The sequence below is a fragment of the Haliotis asinina genome, chromosome 6 (genome assembly GCF_037392515.1).
Source record: "Haliotis asinina isolate JCU_RB_2024 chromosome 6, JCU_Hal_asi_v2, whole genome shotgun sequence".
In the NCBI taxonomy this organism is placed as follows: domain Eukaryota; kingdom Metazoa; phylum Mollusca; class Gastropoda; order Lepetellida; family Haliotidae; genus Haliotis; species Haliotis asinina.
The window spans coordinates 29889751-29917676 of NC_090285.1; the positions used below are offsets into that span (position 1 = coordinate 29889751).

The 27926-nt window shown below is 43.7% G+C and overlaps 1 protein-coding gene across 1 annotated transcript in view; it reads right to left on the reverse strand.

Moving 5' to 3' along the window:
• Positions 1 to 27926, reverse strand: part of LOC137287583 (E3 ubiquitin-protein ligase SHPRH-like) — a 192413-nt gene that overhangs the window by 96737 nt on the left and 67750 nt on the right. The window contains exons 6-10 of the mRNA XM_067819951.1: positions 25244 to 25406; positions 3743 to 5182; positions 3399 to 3506; positions 2703 to 2829; positions 1866 to 1945 (exon numbers count right to left, since the gene is read on the reverse strand). Of these exons, the coding sequence (XP_067676052.1) occupies positions 1866 to 1945; positions 2703 to 2829; positions 3399 to 3506; positions 3743 to 5182; positions 25244 to 25406 (1918 nt within the window). The remainder of the gene's footprint in view (positions 1 to 1865; positions 1946 to 2702; positions 2830 to 3398; positions 3507 to 3742; positions 5183 to 25243; positions 25407 to 27926) is intronic.

Sequence of the window (27926 nt, forward strand, 5' to 3'; positions counted from 1 at the left end):
ATATCCGTATGGTTCATCTTCAAAACAGGCTTCAGAACCATGACAGCCCATAGTGAAACCAGCCTATGTCAGACAGCATTACAAACTACAGAGACATCAATCTCAGCAATTCAGCTCTGCTACTATTTCATCTATATTACTGAAATGAAGTATTTGGGCATTGTTTGATGTCATGCCATTTCTGAATGCAACAAGATGATAACATTATTCATGGTGTTTTTCTTAATCACCCTTTTACTGATGACAGGATGAAACTGAAATCTGTATGATTTGATACTAGGCATGACGACATCGTGTCTGTGAAGAGATGTGGTGTAAAAAGTCAGTTCACAAATTAAGTATCATGTGGGTCCACCATTTTCATGGATGCAGGCTTGATAACAATGGTGCATGGATACGAGGGGATGTCAATAAGTTTTGAGCCTTGAGCATTTTTCATACCCAGGTGTCACAGCCTATGGTACAACATTGAACCTTGGGGTGTAGCTGATGTGATATATAAGTTTTGGTATCCTACTCTCAAAAGTTATTGAACAGCTCACATTGACAGAAAGAGACCCCCCTCACGGCACTGAAAATGAATAAAATTGAGTAGCAGAGCAGTAATTAAGTTTTTAGTTCTTGAAGGAAACTCGGCGAAGAACATTGAAGAAAGACTTTCAGCAGTTTATGGGAAGTATTCCCCTTCATCTGCTACCATCAAACGATGGGTCAATGAATTTAAGCATGGTAGAGAGAGTCTTGAAGATGACCCTTGTCATGACCAACAACAAGCACTAGTCAGGAAAACATTGACAGAGTGCATAGACTTGTGCTGGAAAATTGTCGAATCACACTCCACAAGTGAGAGGAGACCACAGGCATTTCACACGGATCTATCGAGACAATTCTTCATGAACATCTCGTCATGTCTAAGGTGTGCGCAAGATAGGTGCCAAGAATGCTTACAGATGAAATGAAGCAAACAAGGGTCACCATAAGCAACTCCATGCTAACCAGATACAACAAGAATCCAGAGGATTTATACTTTAGGCTAGTAACCTGTGATGAAACCTGGATCCACCACTATGATCCTGAGAGCAAACAAGAATCCATGGAATGGAAACATGTCACTTCTCCCAGGAGCAAAAAGTTCAAAGCCTCCAGATCAGTGCAGAAGGTAATGGCGACAGTCCTCTGGGACAGCAAAGGCATCATCCACATAGATTACTTACCAAAGGAAGAACAACGAATGGGGAATATTACACTAACTTGTTGAGGCAAGAGCGACAGTCAATCAAGGAGAAGCGCCGGGGCAAGATCAGACGTGGTATTCTTCTACATCATGACAATGCTCCAGTACACACCTCTCGCGTTGCAGCCACTGCTGTCCAGAAATGCCGGTACGAAATCTTGCCGCATCCCCCCCTACTCTCCAGACCTGGCTCCAAGTGATTACCATCTGTTCCCAAATCTCAAGAAACACTTGCGTGGTTGTAGATTTCAGGATGATAATGAGCTTATTGCTGCTACTGAGGCTTGGTTTGCGGACCAAAATGGCACCTTCTACAGAGATGGCATCAACGCCTGGCAGAAAAGATGGAACAAGTGTCTTGACTCACAAGGGGACTATGTTGAAAAATAAATGTGGTTCATACCAATATTTTGTGTTTTTCTATACAAGGCTCAAAACTTATTGACATCCCCTCGTAACACTAAGCAATTGAAGGCGTTTAGGAAATGTTAGTATAGGTCTGCATGAATAATAAGTATGCATTAAGTGAATGACTGCAATTTTGTCAAACAGTTCATCTCCTTGTCAGTGCTCTTGTCAAGGCCTCTGGAGAATGACTGGGATCTGTTTTATTACATATAATTCAACTTACTCTCCACCATTCCACAGCTATGATTGGACTTGGGATGGCCATGAATCGTTTCCTATGCCGGAACCTTCGTCCTGCAGAGCCTGCAAGACAGATGGCAGATGTCAATAAAAGCCTTCTCAAAGACATTTTCATCATCAACTTACACCAGAAACATATATTTATGCATACGAGGCCATGACCAGATATATTCCTGTGTGTCCACTTTCTGGATAATATCTGTTTGTGCCAGACACCAGCCTCCATCCATCTGTTCCGGACACTGACACCATCCATCTGTAACCCATCTGTTGGAGTCAATCATGCATGCGCAGTGGCATGCTTCACCCTCCTTTGCATCAAGTCTCATGGTATAAAGTCTGGACATCGCCTCACCTGGTGCCGTATCACCAGTAACGGCAGCATCTGACACTTCATCACCAGGCTCTAGGTATAGCAGTCATCATTTAGTCCCTCTCAACTACCCAAGCCAGAGCTAAAGTTAATCCAGCAGACTGTATAGAAAAGAAAGTAAGCACTTCCAGCAAAGTTTAGTTGTCTTGAAAAATCATGACTGCCACGAATTCATACCTAGCATTCCTCCACAAATTGCCATATACATAGGCACAGGATGGAACAGCTGTGGACATCATCAGTGGCCAACTGGACATTACACACCACTATATGTTCATATCCTTCTATATGTCACTCCTGTCAATGGACAACTTTCAACAAATTCTACCAGACATGTATCTCATCTTTCTGTCAATGATAACTACCAGGCCTGACCAATCATGCTTGTATATCATTGTGATATCTACTGTCTATCCAGGTTCTCTGCTCATCGAAGTACGTACTTACTGTTACTGTGTGGTAAGTCCACATAATCAATTTCCTTCCTCAGAGTTTCATATGTTGTAATGACTATATCACAATCAGCCAGTGTTTGTGGCTGAAGGAAACCTTGTTTGCTCACTCCTGTGTACACCTACAACATTCAACATGGGGATCGAAATGAAGCTTTTTCTCAAGTGTGACTCATGGGCACTGTCATGATAATTTAAGTATGCCATTTCAATTTCAGATGTGCCATAAATTCATGGTCTATTGAAATGAACTTCAAAACATTGCAATTACAATCGAGGCCACTTTTTTATCTGAATACATGTATTTTCATTTTATTAGTTTAAAGTATTTAACAATGATTGATGGAGGACCGATTAAATATCATTCGATAAGAGAGTATACACACACAGAATGGCACTGGACCTAGTCGTGGATGACATGGCGAAAACACTGGAAATGCAGACGGGTTTCATTTGCAACAGTTATGTGACATCAAACAGCCAAAAGAAGAAGACTGGCACACACGGAAAGCGTTGCACAAAAATAAGAGAGAGACTTCAATTACATGGATGGTGTCAACACCGAAAGTATTTGACACAATTATATCTAGGATGTTCCAGTGGGATGGATAGTCAAACTGCTTGATAGACTATCAATATGATGAATAATCAATATATTTTTGAGTTTCAGTTTGTAACACTTGAGGCTTACAAACACACGAAGTGTCTCCTGCTGCACATGTTTCTTGATCTCCTCCTCCCACTGGTGGCAGATGGAAAATGGGGAGATGATCAGGGTGGCACCTGATGGAACTGGGGACTGAAATGGATGTCACATATGTCATTACTGTCAGAAAGTATAGGATTCAAAACATGCAAAAGATGTATTTTATGAGCAAGAAAACGTATCAGCAATAACCAACACAACTGTAATTAAACACTGTGTGTGCCAGATAAAGGCTGCAAGCAATCTGAACATGTCCAAAGCATCAATCACTATTAATCAACATGAGGATATCATATCCTTGATCAAAGTGTGAACAGACATTTACTTACTGATGATACATGGCAGTGGGGACACTTATAGCATCCATGGTTAGTATTGTGGGGGTCATAATGTAGACACTGTGCATGCTGCCACAGGCCACAGACAACGCACTGCACATTGGTCAGCTTCTTTTTCTTGCCTCCTTTGTCATTTGCATCACCTCCACAAACACATTCAAACCACTGTTTCTGACTTATGTGTGTGTTACTGAAGAAGGTGGCTGGTTTGAAAGCATTCTCTTCAATTAGGATATGAAATTTCAATCTTTTCTCTTTCTTCTCTGATTTGTTCAAGGCACAAGTCTTCCTTGCATCATTTATTGTTTTAATCGTCCTTTTCTGTTTGCCATATGTTAACCTTTTCTTCTTGCGCCTTCTAAGCACTTTGTCTGCAGTAGAATGTCCTAACAGTTCAATACATTGACCATTTGATTCGTTAGAAGATAAGGTACCAGAATCATTTCCATCTGAGATGTTCTTTGGATTATGTGTGGATAAGTTACTCCTGTTTTCTGGTCCATGTCTTGACAAAGTCATCACTTCAGTATCCGTCATCATTGTCTTTATACTGCCACTGATGGTATATGCTATTGGTTCTGTGTTCTGCTGGTCCTGATAACTACCAGCTGATGGAGGATTGTCACTCATGGTGGTAGACATCAGTTCTGTGTTCTGCTTGTCCTGATAACTACCAGCTGATGGAGGATTGTCACTCATGGTGGTAGATATCAGTTCTGTGTTCTGCTTGTCCTGATGACTACCAGCTGATGGAGGATTGTCACTCATGGTGGTAGATATCAGTTCTGTGTTCTGCTTGTCCTGATGACTACCAGCTGATGGAGGATTGTCACTCATGGTGGAAGATACCAGTTCTGTGTTCTGCTTGTCCTGATGACTACCAGCTGATGGAGGATTGTCACTCATGGTGGAAGATACCAGTTCTGTGTTCTGCTTGTCCTGATGACTACCAGCTGATGGAGGATTGTCACCCATGGTGGCAGATATCAGTTCTGTGTTCTGCTTATCCTGATGACTACCAGTTGATGGAGGATTGTCACTCATGGTGGTAGATATCAGTTCTGTGTTCTGCTTGTCCTGATGACTACCAGCTGATGGAGGATTGTCACCCATGGTGGCAGATATCAGTTCTGTGTTCTGCTTGTCCTGATGACTACCAGTTGATGGAGGATTGTCACTCATGGTGGCAGATATCAGTTTTGTGTTCTGCTTGTCCTGATGACTACCAGCTGATGGAGGATTGTCACCCATGGTGGCAGATATCAGTTCTGTGTTCTGCTTGTCCTGATGACTACCAGCTGATGAAGGATTGTCACTAATGGTGGCAGATGACAATTCTGCATTCAAGGCATCATGCTGATAACAAAATGAAGGGTGATCAATACTTGAATTCTCCACTCTTACATTACTGTGTTGAAGTGATTTTTCCTCCTGCAAAAATACCATAAACAAAGCATACTGACGGCAACTTCAGACCACAACAGTCATAATACTCAAGTAGCAAAAATCAAAAACTTAGATAATATTATCACAATAAAGAAATAAAATGTTCCAAAAAAGTGAGCTTGAGCCATTTATTGAAAGAAATATGGATATTAACTGGACATGTGAAACGTCAGCAATCTTATTTATGAAAGAAATAACTAGAACACTGTTTGCATGTGTTTTCAAAAATGTAAGGCTATAATCGTGGTCAATTTCTGATAAATCCAAAAAGCATGTTAATGTTCAGCATAAATGTTTAAAATTACTTTTTCAAACTTTAAGAAATAAAGCTGAAAGTTCTTTAATTCATGTGTCACAGAAGAGATTACAATGGACATCCAGAAAACATGAGGTGGACAGTGTGTTTGGGTGGGTTCATATGATAGAGAGGTCACACCCTACATCCTGAACACATGGATGTGATGCTCTTGTGAGTTCTGACATATCATAAACACGAACAATTACAGATATTGCTAATAACTATTAGTAAACTTAGCTCTTGATTATGGTTGCTGGTTTCCTATGGACGACACAGATATACAGAATGAAAGCGATTAAAATTTAGTCCTAGCTATCCCTAGTAGTATACCTAAATTACTACATGGTTATCTCCCTTAGCTGTGAGGCCACAGCAATGATCACTAAACCCCATCATAATTTATATTTTTGTAATCTATATTTTCCTCATATACTTTGCAGGGAGGTAAGGGAGGGTTCAAGATCCCATAATCAAGAGGTAAGTTTACCAATAATTACTAACAATATCCGTAATTGTTCTTAATCATGTCGTAAACGTTCCCTCTGGATTATGGTTGGCATCCAAAATTCACCATTTGTGATAACTAAGACATAGGTAACCTCTTGTTCAATATTCCCACCACCATATTATCTTGTTAATATATTTCCAGAACTGGAAGTTAGCATGCAAGAAGATTCTGAAATATTTGGAATGAAATTAGATCAATAACAGAATAAAAGCACAAACAATGACAAAGTCCTAATTAATGCGGTAAACCTCCGCAGCTCCTGATAAATCGTTTTTGACACCTTCCAGTCTCTATGACATCACTTCTGCTTATATCACATCACTTACGATTTAATCACGTCACTGCTATTTCTATGACATCACTTCCAGTCATATGATCTTACTTCCGGTTCTATGACGCCACTTCCTGTTGTATGATGTCACTTCACATTCCATGACGTCACTTCCGGTTGTGTTGTCACCTACGTGCTCATATTGCACCAATCCTCAGATAAATTCTAAGCTTATTCAGGTACCCTCTAGACAACTTCCCAAAGTCTTACAGTTCTCTCCAAATCACATGCTCTTTGAAGACCATCTCTGTTCACTGTTAGATGTTAGCAGACAGAATTCTCACCAGATAAACTTATAGATCTTCACAAGAATCTTCCTGCACCCGCATCCAATATTCAAAGTCCTGAAGTTCTGTTGACTCAGGATGTCCCAACTTGTGATCCAATTCCAGACTACCACTTGAACACATACACACTCCTGACCCCACCTTTTTTTGAAACAAGAGTCATCAGAAGATAACATATCCCCCCTGGCCCCCACATATTTCAAAGGACAAATCATCTGATAGTTACTTGATGTTATTTTTAGACTAAGTTTGAATCGTTTCCGTGGAACATTTGTCACATTTGGGATTTCACTTTCTCAGTAAGGTACAAATTCTAGTACTTTTGGGGGTTAAGTCCTATCCAGAATTTCCCTGGAAATCATGAAAAATATACATGCCATATATCTGTAAACAGCAAAAGGCACCATTTAAAGATCTGTCTCATATATCTGCCAAGATCTGCTGAAAGATTATCAAATGGTTTTCAAGTTGTGTTCTGGAAGTGGAGCCCATCCCTCCCTTTTGAGACTAAGTACAAATCGTTTCCAAAGAAACCAAGAAAAATAAAAATGACAAAAATCTGTAAATAGCAAAAGGCACCACTTCAAGATCTGTCTCATATCTCTGCCAAGTTCTACTGAATGATATTATGAAGTTCTCGGCCAATCAGATTCATTCAGTCTCCAGTAATTACTATTTGCCAACCAATGAAATAAATCTTTTTATATTAGTTTCGGCATGGGCGTGCTGCGTGGCAGAAAGTAGGACAACCAAATGTCAGATACCATTAACATGCTTAAAAAGAACAAGGGAGTGCTGAAAGAATAAGCTGAAAACAAAAAACACTCTACGACATCTGTAAGAAAGTAGAGGAGATAATAGGTGCTTGTTTACAAGAAATATATAAGCCTTATAACACGCCCCTTTCTGTGTGCAATGCACATGTTCAATAAGATGAGAAATAACCTTTTATTAATCATGCTGTCAAAAGGCCCTAGAAAGTGGAATAGTCACATAACTTATCCCAACAGGTACCCATTTACCCTGCTTGGAAAACAGAGACAAATGAGAAGAGTGACCTGCCTGAAATTAGTGAACTGAATATATCAGTCTGGTTATGTGTTCCCAATCAAACCATATATCACGTGTATGTCCGGTGAAGGGCTCCTCTAGGTGACTGGAGTATTGTAATGTAAGAATCGCATATGTGGTCCATTATCCGGATACTACATCCGACCTGACAAACTGAACTGCCCCCAACCCCTGAGGCAGCAGACTGAATTAAACTAGTTGTGGTGAAGCTTATTCAGTAATAATAATGAGGCTAATAATGAAAATTATCACAAAATCCAACCAGAAAATAGGTGCTAAAGCACTATAATGTAATGTTTTAGTTAATTGTGCAACACAAAAGATGTGTTATAAATACAATCAATGCAGTTTATAGCAATAGGCAGTTCATTTCACAGAAATGGCGCACCACCTTTGGAAGAATTATCTCTCCCCATATGAAGCAATAACAACCTACCCTTATACAATGACAAGTGTGACAGATTTGAGTGGAGAAGAGATTGACAACTCCTTGACACTTATGCCAATCCCTTTGACAGTAAATTATCTACCAAAGTTAAGAAATTTAAGCTTTTGTTAATATGGTGAATGGGAAAAAGATGGCTTATGGTATTTTTCCTTCGATCACCGGATGTCAATCTCAACAGCACATCATATTTCAATCTCAACTCCGTGGGGAGTATACAACTCGTGCTGCCACTAGGTGCACCGAGTTTATTGTGGCTCTCTCATCCTAACCCAAATGACAGCTGGGCGGACTGGGACACATAGTCACAGCACTTTGTCCAAGTTCACTGCACGTTGCTGTACCCACAACTAGGTGTATGCACGTGTTAATGTGGCCACCATCTGGTCATATACCAACGGATTCGTGGGTTCTTTTAAGTGCACAGGGTTGTGTACTGTACACTAGGGGTTGTGACAACACTGAAAGAGTCTGCACAGAAAGCTGACTCCAAGGTTTTTACACCCGGTCACAGGTGGGCTCGATCCCGAAACCTCAACCTCGCTGGATCACTAGCCTGGCGCCTTAGCCAGCTCGCCCACCATGCCCCTTGGTTAACCCAACATGCATGTCACCATGTGCATGTCCTAATTGCATAGATCATGTTGTTGATCACTGGGTGTTGTGATCCCCAGTTGATCAATTACAGGCCCCGTCATAAGGCTGGAATATGGTTAAGTAGTATATACAATGGGGGTTTTAAAACACTTTCAAGAAAAGTCTCTACAAAGCCTTATTTACTAAATAAGGCTTTGGTTGGGCCCTTAGCTCTTGCTACTATTACCCCTACTACTTAACGTGTGTTGGAGGTAACACTGTGCCGTACAGTACGATCAATAATTCTTCTCTTACAAACCCCCTACCCGGCCCATCCCTCAAGTAGTATAAGTTAGGTTCGTCGGCTTTCATATCCACTTTATCTATGTTGTAAGTTTTGACTGACCATATAGGATCGGTGGCCCGCTTACGGCTATCACCCTCGTGTTCCCCCGGCTGGTATAGATACCTCACTAGGGCCCTATCTGGTATCTGTTTCTCCTTCCCACGCAATGGAGCGGCCGACTCTGCAACTATTGATTTTAGTTTGATAGCGTCTGCCGGTTTCTTACCGGTGAGACGGGTGACTTCATGGTTGATTGCCGACACCACCTTGGGTAACCTCGTGACCCATTCAGTCGATCGTTTTCCAGGGGTGACCATCTCCCTAGCATACTGATGGCCGAACAAGCGCTCAGCCAAAGTCCTATTAAATCTCTCAACTATGGCTTGGCTGCGATGGGCTCCGGCCGTGCCACGCCTGACCTTTGTATCGTGTTTGGCTAGCAGTTGTGACACGGCACCCATGAACTCCCGTCCGGGGTCAACTTGCAGCTCTGTTGGCCACGTCAGCGGACTGCGTTTGTATATGCGTTCGAATCCTCTGGCTACCTGGGCCGAATCTTTCGTGGTCAAGGGTTCGGCTTCCTTGTAACGACTGGCTACGTCCACTACGGTTAAGGCATACTTGTACCTCTTGTCGTGGGGTAGGAACAGTAGGTCTGCCTGGTGAACGCTATTAGGTATGTTAATACCGAACCTCCTTCTAGGCACGTAGCGTGGTGCCGGCAAATAGATCTGCCACAGGGCTTGTTTTTCAAGCCACGCTTTGGCTTCCTCCGGGGGTACTCGCGCTATTTTAGCTAGCTTATCTACTGCGCTAGCTCCTTTCCAGTACCCACGCGGGCTGTAGTAAACAGCCTCAAATTTTTTCATGTCCATACGCGTATGTGTTTATCCCATCAATAGCTATCCAACGTTTCGTGTCCATAGGCGACAGGGACGTCTTGTTTATAGTCAGTCCGTATATCTTATGTCCATCACTTCTAAGTGTGTTCATTTTATGCCTAAAGGTACGGGTCTTGAACAGGGCTTCCTTGAATCTGGCGTGTTTGATGTGTTGTTTCACCACATACTTCTTAACCCCCTTAGCCTTCCGGATCTCACTATTGTCGGCTTTCAGTATGGAGTACATCTTAGGTCTCAAACCTATGTACTCGGCTATGGGCGTGCCAGCACACTCGTCCTTCATCTTACCTAGGACCTTTTTATTTACCGTACTGTGTATGGTATGGGTCTTAGGGTAGTCGCTGGTGTCGTATAAATCGAGGTGTTTTTTCATGTCCTCGTACACGTCCTCGGTTCGAATCTCCATCAGCAGGGAATCCGTGTCAGTGTACAGCACTTCACACCTGTCACCGTACTGTTTCTTGAGCTCGTTGTAGTAAAAGTCGTACATCAGGTGTTTGGATAAATCGAGGATGCTCATCCCCACGTAAACAGGCCGGTTGAATTTTATGTGGCTTTTCTTCATGTGTAGGGCAACCAGGTTGTCTGTGAATATCTTACTACGGTTGAATGCCGGACTGGCTATCAATCTCCTGAGCTTGTCTTCCTCACTCGACCGAACCAGCTTCACGGTCACGCGTTTCCTCAGGTTCTCCATAGTCTTACCAAACACCGAGTTGTTCATGAGCTTGTAGAGATTTTTCTCAAAATCACTGGTGGCTTTTTTTCGTAGGTCTGTGTTCATTCTGATGTAGGGCTCCATCCATGGGCTCTGGTCGAACATGAGCACCCTGTGTATTTTGGTCAGCCTCATACCCAACGACAGGTACAGCTGTAGGTTGCGATAGTGAACGATGTACTTGGTCTTATTCATTAAGTTAGGCACGAGTTTTTCAACGTCTGTCACACGCCCACCTAACAAGTTATGTTGGTACTCAGACATCCAGTCTGGGTTAACCCTCATACGTTCGGGGGCCAGGGGGTAGCTGTTGTGCGATGTGTGTAATTCCTTGGTATACTCTAAGTCAACTTCGAGGATATACCCTTTGTTCGAATCTGGTGCAACCCCCATAACATCAACGTGGGGTACCCATTCGAATCCCCCTGTAGGTAGATACTGGCTCATGGCCCAGCCGTACAGGTTGTTTGCGTCGAGGTAGAGAATGTGATTGGTTGGCTTGTTAGGATCGTAACCTTTCACGTATTGATTATTTGCTTTCGCGTATCGTTTGGATGCCATGGAAATCCCACCTCGCAAGCCTTTCTCAATGAATAGGTGCATGTCGTAATCTGTGAGCAATTCCAAATTAACTCCGGTCTTTTTAAGCAAGGCGTCCCACGACAGACCTGGGCTGGTGTAATACCATGCGGGGTCGAGTTTATACTGCTTGAAACACGTTCGCCTAAACGTCTCAAACACGTCGGCTAACAGCAGTACATCTGTCCTCAAGTACAGGTCGTGATAATCACCCAGGTTCTTACAACCCAGTTTATTCCATACGTTAGTTGTGTGCGAGTAATCATCTTGTGAGACGGACGCCTCATTCAGCTTGCTATAAAAGCAGTCAATAGGGGGTAGTCTGGTCTCGGTGAACTTGACCCAACTATCCATGTACTCATAGGGGTACACACCCTTCCTCATAAGCAGGGGTCTAGTCTCGGCGTCTGTGTATCGATCGGTGATAGGGAAGGTATTGTTGGCCTTGACCAGACTGTCGAGTGACGACAGGAGGAACTGAAATGAGTCAATGAACCTAAGTCCGTTTAAGCTGAAGGAGATGTATCTCTCCATGTTGTTGGGGATGCACGTTATATTACCATCGATTTTCGCGATGGCCTGCATGATCAAGTGTGAGTCGTACCCTCTCAAGTTGTGAAAGACAACGGGGATGTTTATTGTCTTAGGGTTGATTTTAAGCTTGAGGTTGCACGCGCTGTGAGCGGCGCCTCTATACTTACCAGTTATGTGGCAGTGATCTCTCACCGAATCACCGTTAAGTGGTGAGTCGCACACGTGACAGTTAGTGCTACTAGCGTGAGCTAGCCTGTCGACTCGGGTCATACGCATGGGAGCGATTCTATACAATGTATTCCTAATAATTTTTTCTTCCTCCTGCAAACACTTTAGAAACCTTTCAGCCGCGTCAGGGCCCCTATACACTACCGGAGCTTTCGTTTCCCCGTCACAATGGACGACAATGTATCCAAACCCACAGGCTTTATGCTCTTGTTTGGGGGAATCCCCCACAACTAAGGCTTCGAAGTCGGCATATATGATATAAGGCACAGACATTTGGTTCTTGTGGTTACCGAATTTTAGGATATTATCACCTTCCTTAGGCATGTCGACTCGTATGGCCGTCTTCCCCACACCTTGACAATCATTCCGGTGGGATTCTAATAAATCAGCTCGTGTGAAGCCATGTAGGCATCGTTCACAGAAGTGGGTCTTTTCTCTGTGTGCCGATTGGTCATACAACAGCCTGCTAAAGTGTTTTATCCATGTGTAGTGATACTTGTCACCTCGCTGGATCATGAATATATTGATAACTTGGCGATCCTTCACCGGGCTGACCCTGTGTACTATTGTTGTGTTACCTTCGTGTCCAAAGACATTTATAGCCAGATTATTCTGTTTTTCTACTTTAGTGATCTGGGATATGGGGGTGGGTTCATCTATACCATCCCAGTTGAGCCCATCATCCTGAGGATAATTAGAAGGCCTGTTCAGATTAGTGTCAGCTGGAAATAAGGCTGACCTGATAGCTAACCTCAGGCAATAGTTTCCTCTATTCTTAACGTTTACTATGGCATGTTTGTTCCTATAGTAGGGGGGCAAGGCTAGGTATGACCCGCCTCTGAATGGCACGTAGTTAGCTATGTCTAGATAGACATTATCGATTTTATCTACAGCCCACCCGGACCCCAAGTGTGTGTAGCGTTCTAGGTATTCTCGTATCTGCTGAAAACTGGTATCGATTGATGCGTCAATGGTCTCTGTATGAGTGACAACCTCTTGTTTACCTCGGAAGTAAGGCTGAACATACTCAGTGGTACTCCCAACCTGCTTATCGAGCGACATTTTCACTGTGATCTGAAACTTGATACTTCCTAGGTTATTTAGTTCCTGGTTGACCTTATCAGCTATCAGAGGCTTGATATCTGTAATGTCTATGTTTCTATCAACGTGCATGCGCCAACCTCTCAAATAGTTGCCTACAGCGCGCTCAGTGCGCACGAACTGTAGGTCAATAGCTCTATTCTGTCGTAATAATTCTAAAAGTTGTGGTTTTCTCATACGGGAATACCCGCCTAAACCCAAATCGTGTGCCTCGGCTTTCAGTTGTTTTACTGTAGGCACCACCACTGGGGTATGTGATAACAATTCGACTAACCCGGCTCTCCCCAGGTTTGAATAACCCGTGTATCCAAGCTGTTTTGCTTGAGCTTTTAATTGTTTTACCGTAGGAGGGGCTTCTAAACCTAGTAATCTCAACAATGCTGACTTCCGCATTCGAGAATACCCGATCACACCTCTCTGTTTTGCGACCCGCTTAAGCTCGCGTACAGTAGTCATAGTGTTTACACCTAACATAACCAATGTCTAATTGGGTCACAGTAAAGGGAGGTAACCCTTGATAAAAATATGTGGCTGAGTAAACATTTATTTGGAGTCTATCTTGAGCAGTCGCCTACGTTCTTTTATGTAGTCCTTTTTATTCTCGTAGATGAGTTGATGTCTGACTACGTTCGCTCCGTGAGCTTTACATAGACAGTAGTGTCCTTTAACCCCGATACCACACACAGAACACGTGTAGTTAGGACTTCCCATATGGAAACAGAACCCCTGATTCCTGCATTTCCTACCACAGGCCTCGGTCTTCCCCATAAGTATGTATTCGCATCGGTATGGAGCGGGTCTCATGTTTACTTATATAGGTATTTAATTTAATTGCTTCGCAACCAACGCAGTAGCTGCTATGCCCAACACTATGAAGCCCAGTTCACGATTCATTTGTCCCTTGGATGGTGTGTAGTACTGAGCGAGTGTGGGTTTATTGAGCGGTTCCAATCGTTTACCAGTTAGTAGGTAGTATTCTTTCATTGCTTCATCGACATCGTTGAATGTTTGAACGGCATGGTTTTCACGCTGGAGTTGTTCGTTAATAAAATCGATCCTCTGGAGGCGTTTTTTAGCGTACTCGGCCTGTGCCTTTTGTAAGTTCTCAGTAGCGAGATCGTGTCGCTTCCTTTCTTCCTGTATTTCAGCCGCGTGATCATCTCGTAGTTTCGAGAAGAGGAAATTACTCCCGGAAAATGCCAGGGCATTCACTAACGCCCCACCGACCATCATAGCTATCGTGGCCATCCTATATTTATTTCATTATATTATCAGGTATTATCCCTTGTTTTACTAGGATGTCTTTTGTGGCCATCGCCATACCAAGGTTCATTATGAGCATACCCATATCCTGCAGGTTGAAATCTAGCTTGATAGTTGGTTGTTTAAGCACCATTTTAGTCAACCGAGCGTACCCTACTGCTAGACTGGCGACCACTGTGGCGTGGTATGCGTCGTTGACGAACGTTTTCCCCTCAGACATTATGTATATATAAAAATATTTTTAAATTATAACATGATATGCGGGTCGACCTCTAATTGTGTTGGGGTGGGGGGTACCACCTCACGGTGAGGGGTTCCCTCACGTGTATATAACCACGAGATAGCCAAGGCAGCAGTTACGCCTACAACCAACAACAGTCGGGTTGGGTTGGTCACTGTAATAATTTTATGTTGGTTACACCACCGTTTTTTACCGGCAGCTACTCTCTTAGGATTCTTCTGCCTGGTTACTGTTGGGGGTTCCTGTGAAGGGGTCACTTCCCTCACTGTGTGGGTTTCCTCCAGTGGAGTTTCCCTCACTGTTGGGGGTGTGGGGGGTACCCCCACTGGGGTTTCCCTCACTGTGGGGGGGTATCACCTCGGGAGCAGCATCCATCTATACTATTATTATTATTTTTTCTCTCAAATTGACAATGCTTTGCCGTGATAATCGCCGCCGTCACTGGAGCCAACAACATACCATATTTGTGGTACAGCCCGCAGCTGATAGAACTCACGGCGTGTTCGATAAAAGGGTCTTTCTCGAGGTCCTCCCACAGGTAAAGTCGGCGCTCTGGTGGAATGGGAAGGAAGTATGATACAATACCGGTGTATATCTGGGTCATAGCCGATCCTATTGTCTTTGTCATTTCTGCTCCGAGCCGGGACTCGTATCTAGCGTACAGCTTATCGATTTCTTCGGCTGACATTTTGTGAATTTTATCCGGAGTGTAGTCTCCAAAGTAATGTTTGGCTTTGCCGCCAACAGCCAACGCCACCAGTTTCTCTCGCTTATCATCAGTGGGGGAGACCCCCACACCCTCAGGTACCAACAATTGTTCGAGCAATTCCTCACACTCCATCTTATAATATAACAAGTAAGATTTAGTTTTAACTATATAATACCCGATGCAGACAAAACACAGAGAAATGAAGGTTAAGTTGCACACGACAAACACTTCAAATATCATAGCTATACTTAGCATTTGCTTAGCTTTAGCTTAGCTTTGCTTAGCTTTGCTTAGCTTTGCTTAGCTTTAGCACACCCTATATGCTACTGGTTGGTCGGTCTTGAGCACGAGCTTAGCGTGTTTAGTTTCAGTGAGCTGTTTCTTCACCCGTTCCCGTTCTAATTTGCTCATCACATCGTTCTCTCTCAAACACTCCTCGAACGAATCCCTGTCCTTGCAGTGAAATAAGGCCACCCATCGCGTCTGCTCCCTGAGGTCTTTCAACACCGAGTTGAACTTCTGCGTTAGCACCCAGACGCTGTGATTTGCATGCCGGCCGGAGAAGGCCAGGTACGATAGCATGTCTCTCTTTTTTGTTATCTCGCGATTAGCGCTGCAGTCGTCCAGTATGAACAGCGTCGGTTCCCCTTTAAATTTCTCGTGAAGAGCTTTCAACCAGTCCTGCAGGCGTGTTCCAGGGTCGATTTTGTGCACGTCCGGGTCCGTCATCACCCAAGGTCGCGCGTACGTTTTATTCATGCTCAGAGTAGGGCACATGATAACGATGTTATCGAACACATCCTTGTAGTAACCCTCCAACATATCCAAGACGAAAACGGTCTTCCCACAGCCAGTCTGCCCGCACACTATGGCGCAGTGTGGGTCAGTTGGGAGGTGGGGCAGTGGGGACTGTTTATTGTTGGGGGGTGTGGGGGGGTACCCCCCATCAGTAGATGGCTTGCACGAATCTCCCATTGTCTATATTAAGTTGCGCGTCCATAATAACGTACAGATATAATTTCAACTTACCAGCGGGTTGAGCCTTCTTAGTAATCTGGATGGTTATCCCTTCGCTGCCGTTATCTATACGGCGCCCGCTACCGTGCAGTTTATCATCATCCGTGGATCGCATGTCCAACCATAGGGCGTACTTGGTGGTCAGGTATTCACCGATCTGCACGGAGCCGAGGTCCAGGTCCTTTGTTATATAATGTGGGGTCCCCACTGGTAGCTTTTTTATCTCATCCCACTGCTGGTGTGGTCTCATACCATGACTGAACAGCTGGTTGGGCACGCCCTCGATGGTCACTTCCACCTTTTCAATCTCGGGGTTGAAAAACTTCTCGCTGTCCCTCCGGAATGGCTCGTAATCCTCCACAGGGACGACCAGGATACCTTTCATCAATCGCGCCGGCACGTTCAGGTTGATATTCCACACAGTGTCGCTCTTATCTCGCACGACTGATCTATGCCTCAGTACGCGATCGTACAGGATAGCCATCTTCCCAGAGTACTGGCTTCGAACCTGCCTGGCCAGCTCCGGGCTAGTGACCATGTCGAACTCCAGAGAGATGTTGTCTATGGCATAACTGGCCTCATCACCGTTCGGCGTACGCACTACTTTGCTATAGTCGTTAAACGTGAGCTCGTATTCGAGCCTATCACCCAGCGCGGCCTGGTAAAACGGCGCGTGTCCCGTGAGCAACTCGAAGTCGAGCGGCACGCAGAATCGATTCCCGTATGCTCGAGAGATGGCCTTTTCACCGTCCGATAGCTTGTCTAGCTGGTCTGGCGTGAAGGCATACCCTATGCGCGACCGGGTTGATTTGCTGATACCCTGGTACACATCATTGACTCGTTCTCCCTCGCTTTTCCAGAAATCCCCGTAGCAGTGAAACACGTCGCTGTCGTCGATACTCAGCACCTCGTTACCGCTGATCTTGACGGTCGTTTTCTTGATGATAGCTCTACCCACGTTCCGCACTAGCTCACGTTTGTCGTTGTCGGAGGTCAACGTGATATTGAACGCCAGTCGAACAGTGCCTGGTACAATGAGGTCATTCTCACCAAGGTTTGGAAATCTAACCAGCAGAGTTTGATTCTGGTCTATCTTGCTGGGATTGTTGGTGATGGTCACCGACTGGCGCACGGCTCTGGCGCCTAGTGGCTCTCTCAGTCTTCTGAAAGGATCTAATTTTCTGCCGTACATTGTTATATAAAGGAAATATATTTTTAATACTAATGGATGAAGACATACCTATGGATGATATGTGGGACGATAGTGCCCAGGCATTCAATGATGACCAGGAGACCTCATTCTCGCAAAGTGACGAGCTCATTAAGGGCGCCGTCGACGATTATTACAACGCAGTTGAAAATAGAGACAACATCAAGCCGCTGTGGCGAGACTATTCCAAGTTTACCCTCAGCAATGGCAAGCTGCGTTTGAAGGCTCGCCCGGAGATCGATCTCGTGAAAAAACGCACGAGAGAACCGCTTGCTTTATCAACACTGAGAAGTCGACATGGGAGTGACTTTATCCGCGATGAACTAGACTTCGGAGATTACGGTGGCGCGCGACCTAAGCTTCCTCCGAAGTTAGTTCAAAGTCTGGAAGGCATCAGGGACGCCCCATCGAATCAAAACATGACTTATGATATTAAAAAGGTGTTGGCCGACTACGAGAACAAGCCCTTCCCGGGTCTCGAAATTACCTTTCGAGAACTGAAGGGGTTGGACCTGTTGATGCAAACCATTCGTGGTCAGCTCTGGAAAAGCACGGCCAAAATGAGTGAGATAGACGACCACATCGCCTATGAAAAGAAAAAACTCGGTGAAACTGAGGACGAGTCTATGAAAGCCACCATCGAGGAACGAATACGTAATTTGGAAGATGAAAGGCAGACCTGGTTGGAGACAGCGTCCGGCTACAAAGAAAAGCTTAGATCCCAGACCAACCGTGTGCGGGAAACCATCAATCAAGTCCTCCACCGAGACACCACGTTAGCAGACAGGATTCGGATATTGTTCCGGGAGCAAGGGATCACCATCGCCAGCATTCTGACTGCATTGGGTTTCATCATATCAACCTTGGTGGTGTCACTGACAGGGGGTACCCCTGTGGGGTCTGCCGGCGGCGGAGGAACCCCAAGTGGTGGTGGTGTTAAAGACTGGATAAAAAAACTCGGGGAAGGCCTAGCTAAACTGGCTGGTAAAGCCGCCGAAGCCCTTCCCGGCATCCTGGGTAGCATCGTCTCGTGGTTGTTGGGTGCTCTGGCTAAAACTGCCATGTGGTTCAGTCAAAACCTGTGGGCAGCCATCGTCGCCGTGGCGGGTCTGGTGTACGTAGCGGCTAAGAAATTTTTAACCAAATAAGTCCCAAAGCTACCCCACCAACCACCAGGGCCGTTTTATTATCTATGTGATTGGAGGCCTGAATATGGGGGTGTGTGGGGGGTACCCCCACATGAACTTTAGACTCCGGGGGTGGCGCCACTATACCCGTTTCACATGGTGGGATGTGTGGGATATAGGGGGTGTTAATATCGGGGTTGATACCCAACTTTTGATCCGCCGTGGCTATGACTATTTTGTTGTTATAACCCACCACTTTTTTTACTCTCAGTTGCATATCACTCGGAGCCATGTACAGCCCCACGCCGAACACGTAGTTGACTTTCGATCTGGCGTATTCTAACACGTTTTGGTAACGGGTGATGGCCCGCGGGAGATCAACTGGAGAATTGATAGCATCCTCAACATTGGCAACGAACTGTTTCTGAGCGTCGTAAGCAGTTCCCTTACCGAGGATGTTGGAACGCGTCATCGACTGCGCACCCAACAGCGCCCACACGTACGTTCGAATCGAGTCGTTCAAGCGTATTGTACCAGCACGAGTGAATTCTTTCGATGTTTTTGAGATCATTTTAGTCCAGGCTGTGGCTGCATCAGGATTGGTTTGCTTTATACAGCTGACATGGATCTTTTCATTCGTTGTGGGGCCTGTAAATGTATGACGGTTTGGGTTGTATGAACCATCTTTAGAACCGGCCTGATATGTTCCGGACCTGTAGAAGTACACGAGAACTATACCGAGACCATGGTTCACACCAGGAAGGCGAAAGTCTTTATTCGTTGGAATCTCAAACTCCCCACAAACACGTTCATAAGCGCGTTTATCATAGGGGTTATTCGTCATACTCCACGCTTTATCTTGGGGAAGAGGAGCACTTATTTCCTTCAATATTCGTCTCGTTTGATAATAAATATGAAACAAAATGACTGCCTTACTCAGTTCGTCTATACCGTAGTCTAGTGTCACACCCGACCCTGTCGTCGCACACCACACAGCAAAGTTGAGTTGGTTCTGCCAAAACTGCATTGGGTTTTGATTCCAGTTTACCACCGCCTGCGCGTTATTAACGGTCACGATATAGTTTTCAAAGATATTAATAAAGGTTGCTTTAAACCCCGTACTAACGGCACAGTGGTGTTAATCAACAACGGAAGAACCTCCTTGAGGCTCGGCCGACCATTAGCGAGGATACTCGGTATGTCTCCTGACGAGATAAAACCAACAACAACCGTCACAGGCACGAAGTTACCCGACCTAGTACCGTACCGAGAGCTGTACATTCATCTCGGTCAGGTGAGCACAACGTACAACATTCAAGGAGGTCACCCTTCCACTATACTGAGAGCAGTGCCGGTGAAAACTGAGAAATACAACGACGGTAGAACCGAGTCGTTTTCACCACGGCAGTATAAGAGATTAACCCAGGGCAACATATCTGAGCTGATAATATCGGTGTTAGATATAAATCATAATCCTGTAAATATAGGATACCTCAGCTTAACGCTTCATGTAAAATGACCAGCGCACAAGGGCCCGGAGTGAAAAAAATACGTCAATATCGGGATCTCCGACCTCGGAGACACGCGCGGTTTCGACGCTCCCGGAGTAGATGGTAAATCGTACGCCTTGCAACTGAAAAACAACATTTACAAACGCGTTGAAGTCCCCTCCGGTGGAACCCTAAGTGATATAGTAGATACCACAAGAGCAAAAATCAACACTAAGTACGCCCTTGTCAACACCGGTAGTAACTGGATAATATACCCATCGTTCCGGGGTAAACTGTTCGACTTAGACGATGTTGAGAGCACTACCGTCGCCCGAAACAAGCCATATATGCTCGTCTTCACCGAAGATGACAAGTGGGTGTTGTTACCCGATAACGACTGGTTTCTCAATATTAGGCTCGGCTCCCCCTACGTGTTCACGGATAACAAAGACAACCACCTAAACAAAGTCGTGAACAATGGAACCCTGCTCGTGGCTTACGTCCCAACTCAGAGACGTAGCGTAGTCGTCAGCCCACTCAACACTATGGCAGCCCACATGCTATCGAGTAAACCGGCCATACAAAACGTGACATTACAGTTGGTGTCTGAATTCGAAGGCGTGGTCAAGATACTAGAGAGTCTACCGGCAAACTCAACACTAATCATCAAAGTCTACCTAGGGGAACCATCGGTGAATGATGTTGAGATCGTGAAGGGAATCAAACTCGGGTGGGTGAAACGACACCAGTATCAAGTTTGCAACGTTTACGTGTGGGGTGAGTGTCGGCTCCAACACCAGTCTGCAGGGGGTCAACGTGATCGTGGAAAACAAGATATCACTAACCAAGATCTTCCTGCCTGACAACATACACTTCATGGGTATGAAGTTCACCCCTGAATTATTATCAGAAAACCAGTTGGAAATTATATCGTAATAGTATAATAATGACCAGTCATCCCAACACTACGCTTAACGACCTAGGAGATATGGAGGGATTCGATCAGCCTGGTGAGGAAGATGAATTATACATCCTGCACTTCAAAGACAACGTGTACAGACGGGTATCGTTATCAGATTTTAAAGAGCCCAAATGGCTGCTCAACTTAACACCCACCTCACCTTATATCACAATAGGCGCAGATACGGGGTTTATCTCTAAGATTAGGAACAACGGTATCTGGGACGGGGATTTCATTCCGGAGAATCACTTAGCATCTCCGATAAGTTTGTATACCGAAACAAATGGGTTAAGTTCTGGATTAGATAATAAATTAACATTTAGCAGTAATCGTGCTAGAATATCCTCCCCCTACACACTCATCATAGAAGTCGTCTTTACGTATTTTGACCAGGTAAACTCCTCGAAAGGATGCCAAATTTTACCCGGGTTGGTAATACACTGGTATACCGAACACTTAGACCAATATTGTCGTATTGTTATACAACGGGATTCCCCCACGGGTTCTATAAACCGCTTAATAAGCCTCAGTGGGGTTTTTATTACAACAGAAAAGTCTATTAGCCTCTCACCTATTATCATTGGTAATGATCTATCCCTTGTAGGCTTCAAATACATTGATAGACTTTTAACTGAAACCCAATTAAAATATCTTTCAAAATATATATTATAGGATGGGTCTGTACCCAGTCGTAGAGGAAGTAGCGAAGACGCTGGAAACCGTAGATGGGTTCCGCTTGAGGCAGTTATGTGATGTGAAACGCCAACTAGAACAAGACCGTGACACGCGGAAAGCACTATGTAAGAAGTACAATAGAGCTTTCAATATCGTGGACGGGGCTGACACTACCCTTATGGTAACCAGCATGGGACTAGGGGCGGCAGGCGTTGGGTTGTTAGCTACCATCGTGGCCGCACCTATAGTGCTAGGTATTGAAATAACGGCAGGGGTGGCAGGGTTGGCAGGGTTGGCGCTTAAGTTAGTATCACGCAGACTGCATCGTAAGGCATTGAAACACGACGAGATCAGGGTTCTGGCCGAAGCAAAGCTCAACACAGTAAGTGGGCGTATTTCCACGGCACTCTCTGATAGTAAGATCTCGGAAGAGGAGTTTCGTTCAATCCTCTCTGAACTCACAAAATATAACGGAATGAAACAAGATATTCGGTCCAAATCTCGTAAGTCTGCTATCAGCGAGGACGAGAAAAAAAAGTACATAGAACAGGGGATACAAAAAGCCCAACAAGCCTTTATTATGAACACCAAAGAGATCATAGGCGGTTCACGTTAAACTGTTTCATCGATATAAACGTGACATAGGCACAGTGTTACCTCCAACACACGTTAAGTAGTAGGGGTAATAGTAGCAAGAGCTAAGGACCCAACCAAAGCCTTATTTAGTAAATAAGGCTTTGTAGAGACTTTTCTTGAAAGTGTTTTAAAACCCCCATTGTATATACTACTGGTTAAGTGATGTGTAAAACTTAACTTGATCACTTCATGCATGGTTGATACTCAACACCCTGTGTATAAACTATAGAGTATCCCAGTTGGTTACAAACATAGACACTAGACTTTGCCATAGAGTCTAGAATTTGGTTCCTTGATTAATCCAGACTCTGAAACCATTTAATGGTAACGATACGACCTTACATATCACTTATTGGCCATAGCACTTATTGGCTGTAGAAATTGAAAAAAAAAGTCCAGCAAACAAGATACTCCAAAGTCACCTCTTGACCTGTGTCCTATTTAACCCCGAAGTAAACCTGGACAATTGCATGGAGGAAGAAGGCCTGAATGCCTTCTGCAAACCAGATAGAACAGGATAGCATATCAAGTAATGGTCCAAAATCCTTACTGAAGTGAGGCTGAACTGGTCAGAATAAAAAACGATCGTGGTTGGACCGGTTATCCAACGTCATGGCCTCAGAGAGTCCAAAGTAATAAAACTCCAATGGTCTCTTAAGTAATTAAGAAAGCAGCAAAGAAAGCTAAGGCATGCCTTTTCACCATAATAAACCCAACTCCACGGTTATGACCATTCCCTGCTCCAAGTGAAGCACGCTGTAACTGGCAGATCTTGAATATGAATGGCATAGGGATCCTGGGTAAAGACTATAGTGATTTAGACTCGGCCAATGCGTCACTGTAATTATCCAGGGCAGCCTCAACAACTGAGGAATGTCCACTTTTACCTTCAAGGACCATCCTGGCATTTAGTCCTCCGCAGCTGAATCCTTGAATAGATAAAATCATCAAACCCTCCTTCAAATTGAGCTCTGGGTTAGTCACCGAGTAAGTCCGTCAGAATTCAAAAGAGATCAGGGACTAATGGGATGATTGGCAGCTTGTCTATTTTGTTACGGTTAAGAATTTTCCATGACAAACTGTGTAAGAAATCCCCTGTGAACTAGCAAAACAGAACTAAGACAAGTCATGAACATTCAAATTATGTATTATTATGCAACAAGAGCAAGGTATACAAAGTCACAAGTCAATAGTCACAATGCTGAATACAAATTCAATACGTGTGAGACAAAATCTAAGTCAATGGGACACAAAATACAATATAGTAAACTCACCAAAGTCTTAGTGCGAGAGAGAATCAACTATGGCAGAATGTAAACACAGCGATCGGTCTGACAGTGGATAATGTAGGTCAGGTGTTGACGGGTTTTGATGATCAAGCATTGGCAGTGATGTATCTTCCAGTTATTATGAATGAGTGTCGCCCTCAACATGGCAACCAGCCTTTTTATATATACTCAAGTCATTCCCAAAAGTTCGGGCACTTATGACTATCATCAACACTGTAGAATGCCCTCGAATAAGTCTCCCAGAAGTAAACACATAGAAAACTAGGAGCAGATAAATTCCGGAAAACCAGAATGCTAAAAGTGTTGACCAGATATTAAAACGAAATGTGACCCATCATATTTAATATTCAAAACACTAAACATTGTGACCCAGTAATAATTAGTACTGAATTAATAACAAAAAGATACAGAAAATACATACTCGTAACAATGTCAATGAATTGCCGGTTAACTGTAGCTGTAATTGGGGTAGAGCGTGAACCATCTGTTACACTCCCTGTAGAGCAAGCCGTTCCATGTTAGGCATGTACAGTGGTATCTCGGTTGATCAGGATCTTGACCAAGCCAGATCACCCAAGCGTGAGACAATAGCCGGTTCAGCAAGCAAATTAACTTGGGAGGTTCCCACAAAACATGATGCACGTAGAGCATGTTGATCTTGGTCAGCCATAATTTTTTACACTGTACGCACTTAATTTGTGACATGGCAAGGAAGTTCAAATTTGGTGGGAAAGATCCAAGGGTGTGGGAAAAATACCTAACACACAAAGTAATTTTACCTATCACAATAAATCTAATCTAGTCAAAACACGATGATTCAGTGGCACTGCGATATGTACTGACCATACACAAATAAGTGTTTAGCAATCATTGCTGTTATGTCAGAGTTATGGGATATAACTATGTATTAATTTAGGTATACCAATACGGATAGGTATGACTTAGATGAAAAATTTTAATCTCATTCAGTATATCTGTGTCACCCACAGGAAACTGGCAACCATAATCCAGAGGGAACATTATTTTGCCTTTTTGATAGAGTTGTCTTTATAAGTTAGCAAAACATTCCACTGTCTATGTGATTACGGTAATAACGTTAACCTTGAAAGTATATAGAGCATCAGAAAAACAATAATACAAGCATATGTACAATATTATGATCAGGACTGAATTTCACCAGTTTACAAAATGATTTAACCCGAGCAAAACCGCTGGTTTCTTGATAGGCTTGATGTGTGATTGCTTGAGACCTTTTAGGTTTTCTTATGGAAGCCAAAGATTACCCCCAGATTTAATCAAAACCACAGTATCATAAAGTGTGCTACTGTGAGGGACAACACTATTAGTGTGATAAGAAGCCAAATTAAATCATATAGGCAATGATTTAATAGAAGTGGGTTTCTTATGCATAATTTATGTATTGTTTCTCAGTAATAGTGAGTACTGAAAAAATAATCCTTTTCACTAGGCTATCATCAACTATCATTACACTGCTAAAACCTACCTTCTGGTAACATGCGATGGACAGTTTCTGAGTGCAGTGCAGACTGGTGCGTGGATGTAGGAGTATACAACTGAGCACCTCCACTGTTTTCCCAAGTCCCATCTCATCTGCCAAAAGCCCACCCGGAGGCCAACTGCTCATTAAAGGTCGCGTGATGACCAGTCTAGAAATGAAAAACTGAACATTAAGTAGGTTATATTGGTGGAAAGGTTAGATCTCAACATGTTCCCACACAACTATGTTCAACAGGTCCACTATGTTTACTAAAAGGAAATTTGCCAATTTGTCCTCCAACAGGTATTCCTAGTTTTGTGATCAGAGTGCAGCAGACAACCCAGGCACAACCAAGGTTCCAGCAACAACCAGTCCAAGCCCAGATGGACAATGGTCTTTGAAGGTTGAGTTCGTTTGTAGTTTACGATGCACTAGCAATATTCCAGTTATATGGCAGTGGAGTGTAAATAATTGAGTCTAGACCAGACAATCCAGTCATCATATATTTTCGGATGTTGATAGTGCCCCCTTAATTAAGAAAGGCCCTGTTGTAGTTGTTCAAAGTGGTCTGTCAGATAAGTCTTAATCACTTTTGATACATTCAGAAGCTTAAGCTTACAATAGCTCTCCTCTTCACTTTCTTTCATATCATATGTTGCATCATGTCAGAATTTGAGTCATCTACAAGTCAAAGCTGTTGGTGCAACAATCACCTGCCATACAAAAAGACATTGTGCACAATAAATCAGTTCATCTGCATTGACATAGATGTCTTTGCTGGCATACTAACTTTATTTCATTTACTCGATTCAACCAATCCATGGGGAGACTAGAATCTCTCGACATCAGAAAAGGGATAAGCTGACCATCACAAATGCTCCAACCATGGTCAACTGGTGAATGAATATGATTGGCTGCAGATACTGTTTCCAAACATGCACTTGGCAGTTTACTTGCTCAATGTGATATTTTAGACTGTGAGATGGTTGTGGGAGCTTTTCATTCAATGTCTTGTCTCACCTACAGGCATCACTGGATTGTTTGGTACATACATTGAACTTACAAACTGTCCGCAAGATAAAATGACCGACAAAATCCTGATTGTCATCTAATTGTGTTAAAGTAGTTGGTGAGTTTCAGAGGACTTCAGTAACACAATTCCCAGTGTCCAATGTTCTACATGTTATAAAATGGGACAGAGTGATGACACACACAAGACTGCCATATGACAAAAGGAATCGCCATACTTCAATCTTAATAGGGATGTGTGCAGACATATAGTTGGGCATCAGCTGCAATACGGTTGTACACAGTTTTCACCAGGTCAACTCCGTTCGCAGATGAAACTCGACCGCATTATGTTCGTAGTTTGGTATTCTATGCAAATATTCTCAAAACCAAATCAATTGTTCTTGAGAAGTTTGTAGTACATTTCTACTCAGTTCTAAAACAGCACAATGGATTCTCGTCAAGTTCTACTTGTTAGTGCGTTTATGTAGGTTTCACACAGGTCTTATTATGTCAACACTGTGCATTACCATATGACATGGTAAGGTATACAGACACACGTTTTTAACAGTCTCTTCCCAGTCTATACTCCATTTGGGATAAAGATTTCTGCCTGTATTACATGAACAAATTTGCAGCTCTCAACATGCTGGATGCTTATTTCCTGCAATTTTTATTGAAAGCAGAACATGAGTACAATGGTTTGGTAGAGCAAGAAAGGAGGAAACGAACAAGAACTTGTTGGGTGAGAAACTGGCTTGAACCTGAGAGGCCAATAGCTGTGGAACATTACATCAACTGAAAGAGGATCTCCGCCTTGATGACCATGAGTCCTTCTACAATTTCACCCCACCCATGTTTGATGAAATTCTTGAATGCATCACCCCTTCATTAAATAAGATGTCTTTCTTGGTCCACCCTTGTTTTTCTGTGGAGGCATGGTGATGTTGATGTTTCCATCTTGAAACTGGTAAGAAATAAGAACGGGCTGGTAATCAATCCTGGACATGTCTGCTATTACCACTGCACACGCTATAATCAGGGTGAGAATGTAGTGCAAATGGGAGGAAGAGTCTAAATACGAGCTGGTTGAGTTCAGAAAGAGTTAGAAAGGGGTAGTGCATTTTAAGAACGTGGTAGGTCTATTTCAGAATGGATATACACTGACTAAGGACGGGTTTGAACTGCTTGTAAACGTTCATATTGGGTGAAGGCACATTTCTCCCCAGTCTTTACGTATTACCAGCTGTCTGGGGATGGGGCACAGATGAGGAAGACATACTGACAACTGTTTATGATCGAACAACCATCGTAATTTATATAATCCTTACACGTTCTATCTTGTTCAATCCCGTTTTATAGTTATTGTTCAGGGTCAGGACGTCCTAGGAACTACAAATGTACCTTGGTGTGCCTCAGGCCTACCAACAGGTAGCATGGCCGGACCAACAGAACTCCATCGTTCGTTCGTATGTGCAACAACACTAGATTAGACAAGAGAGGACAGCTGATTTGTCCCAATGTCTTTGGTAGTGGTGTGTTTTTACCAACAATCTTGACTTCTTGCGCCGTTGACGATCATCTTTGATTCGCTCCCCTACTTTGACGTACGCTTGCCTGGAGTACCTGTCCCAAACAGCATCAACTCTAATGCAGTCAGTTCGATTCCGAATTTATCTTA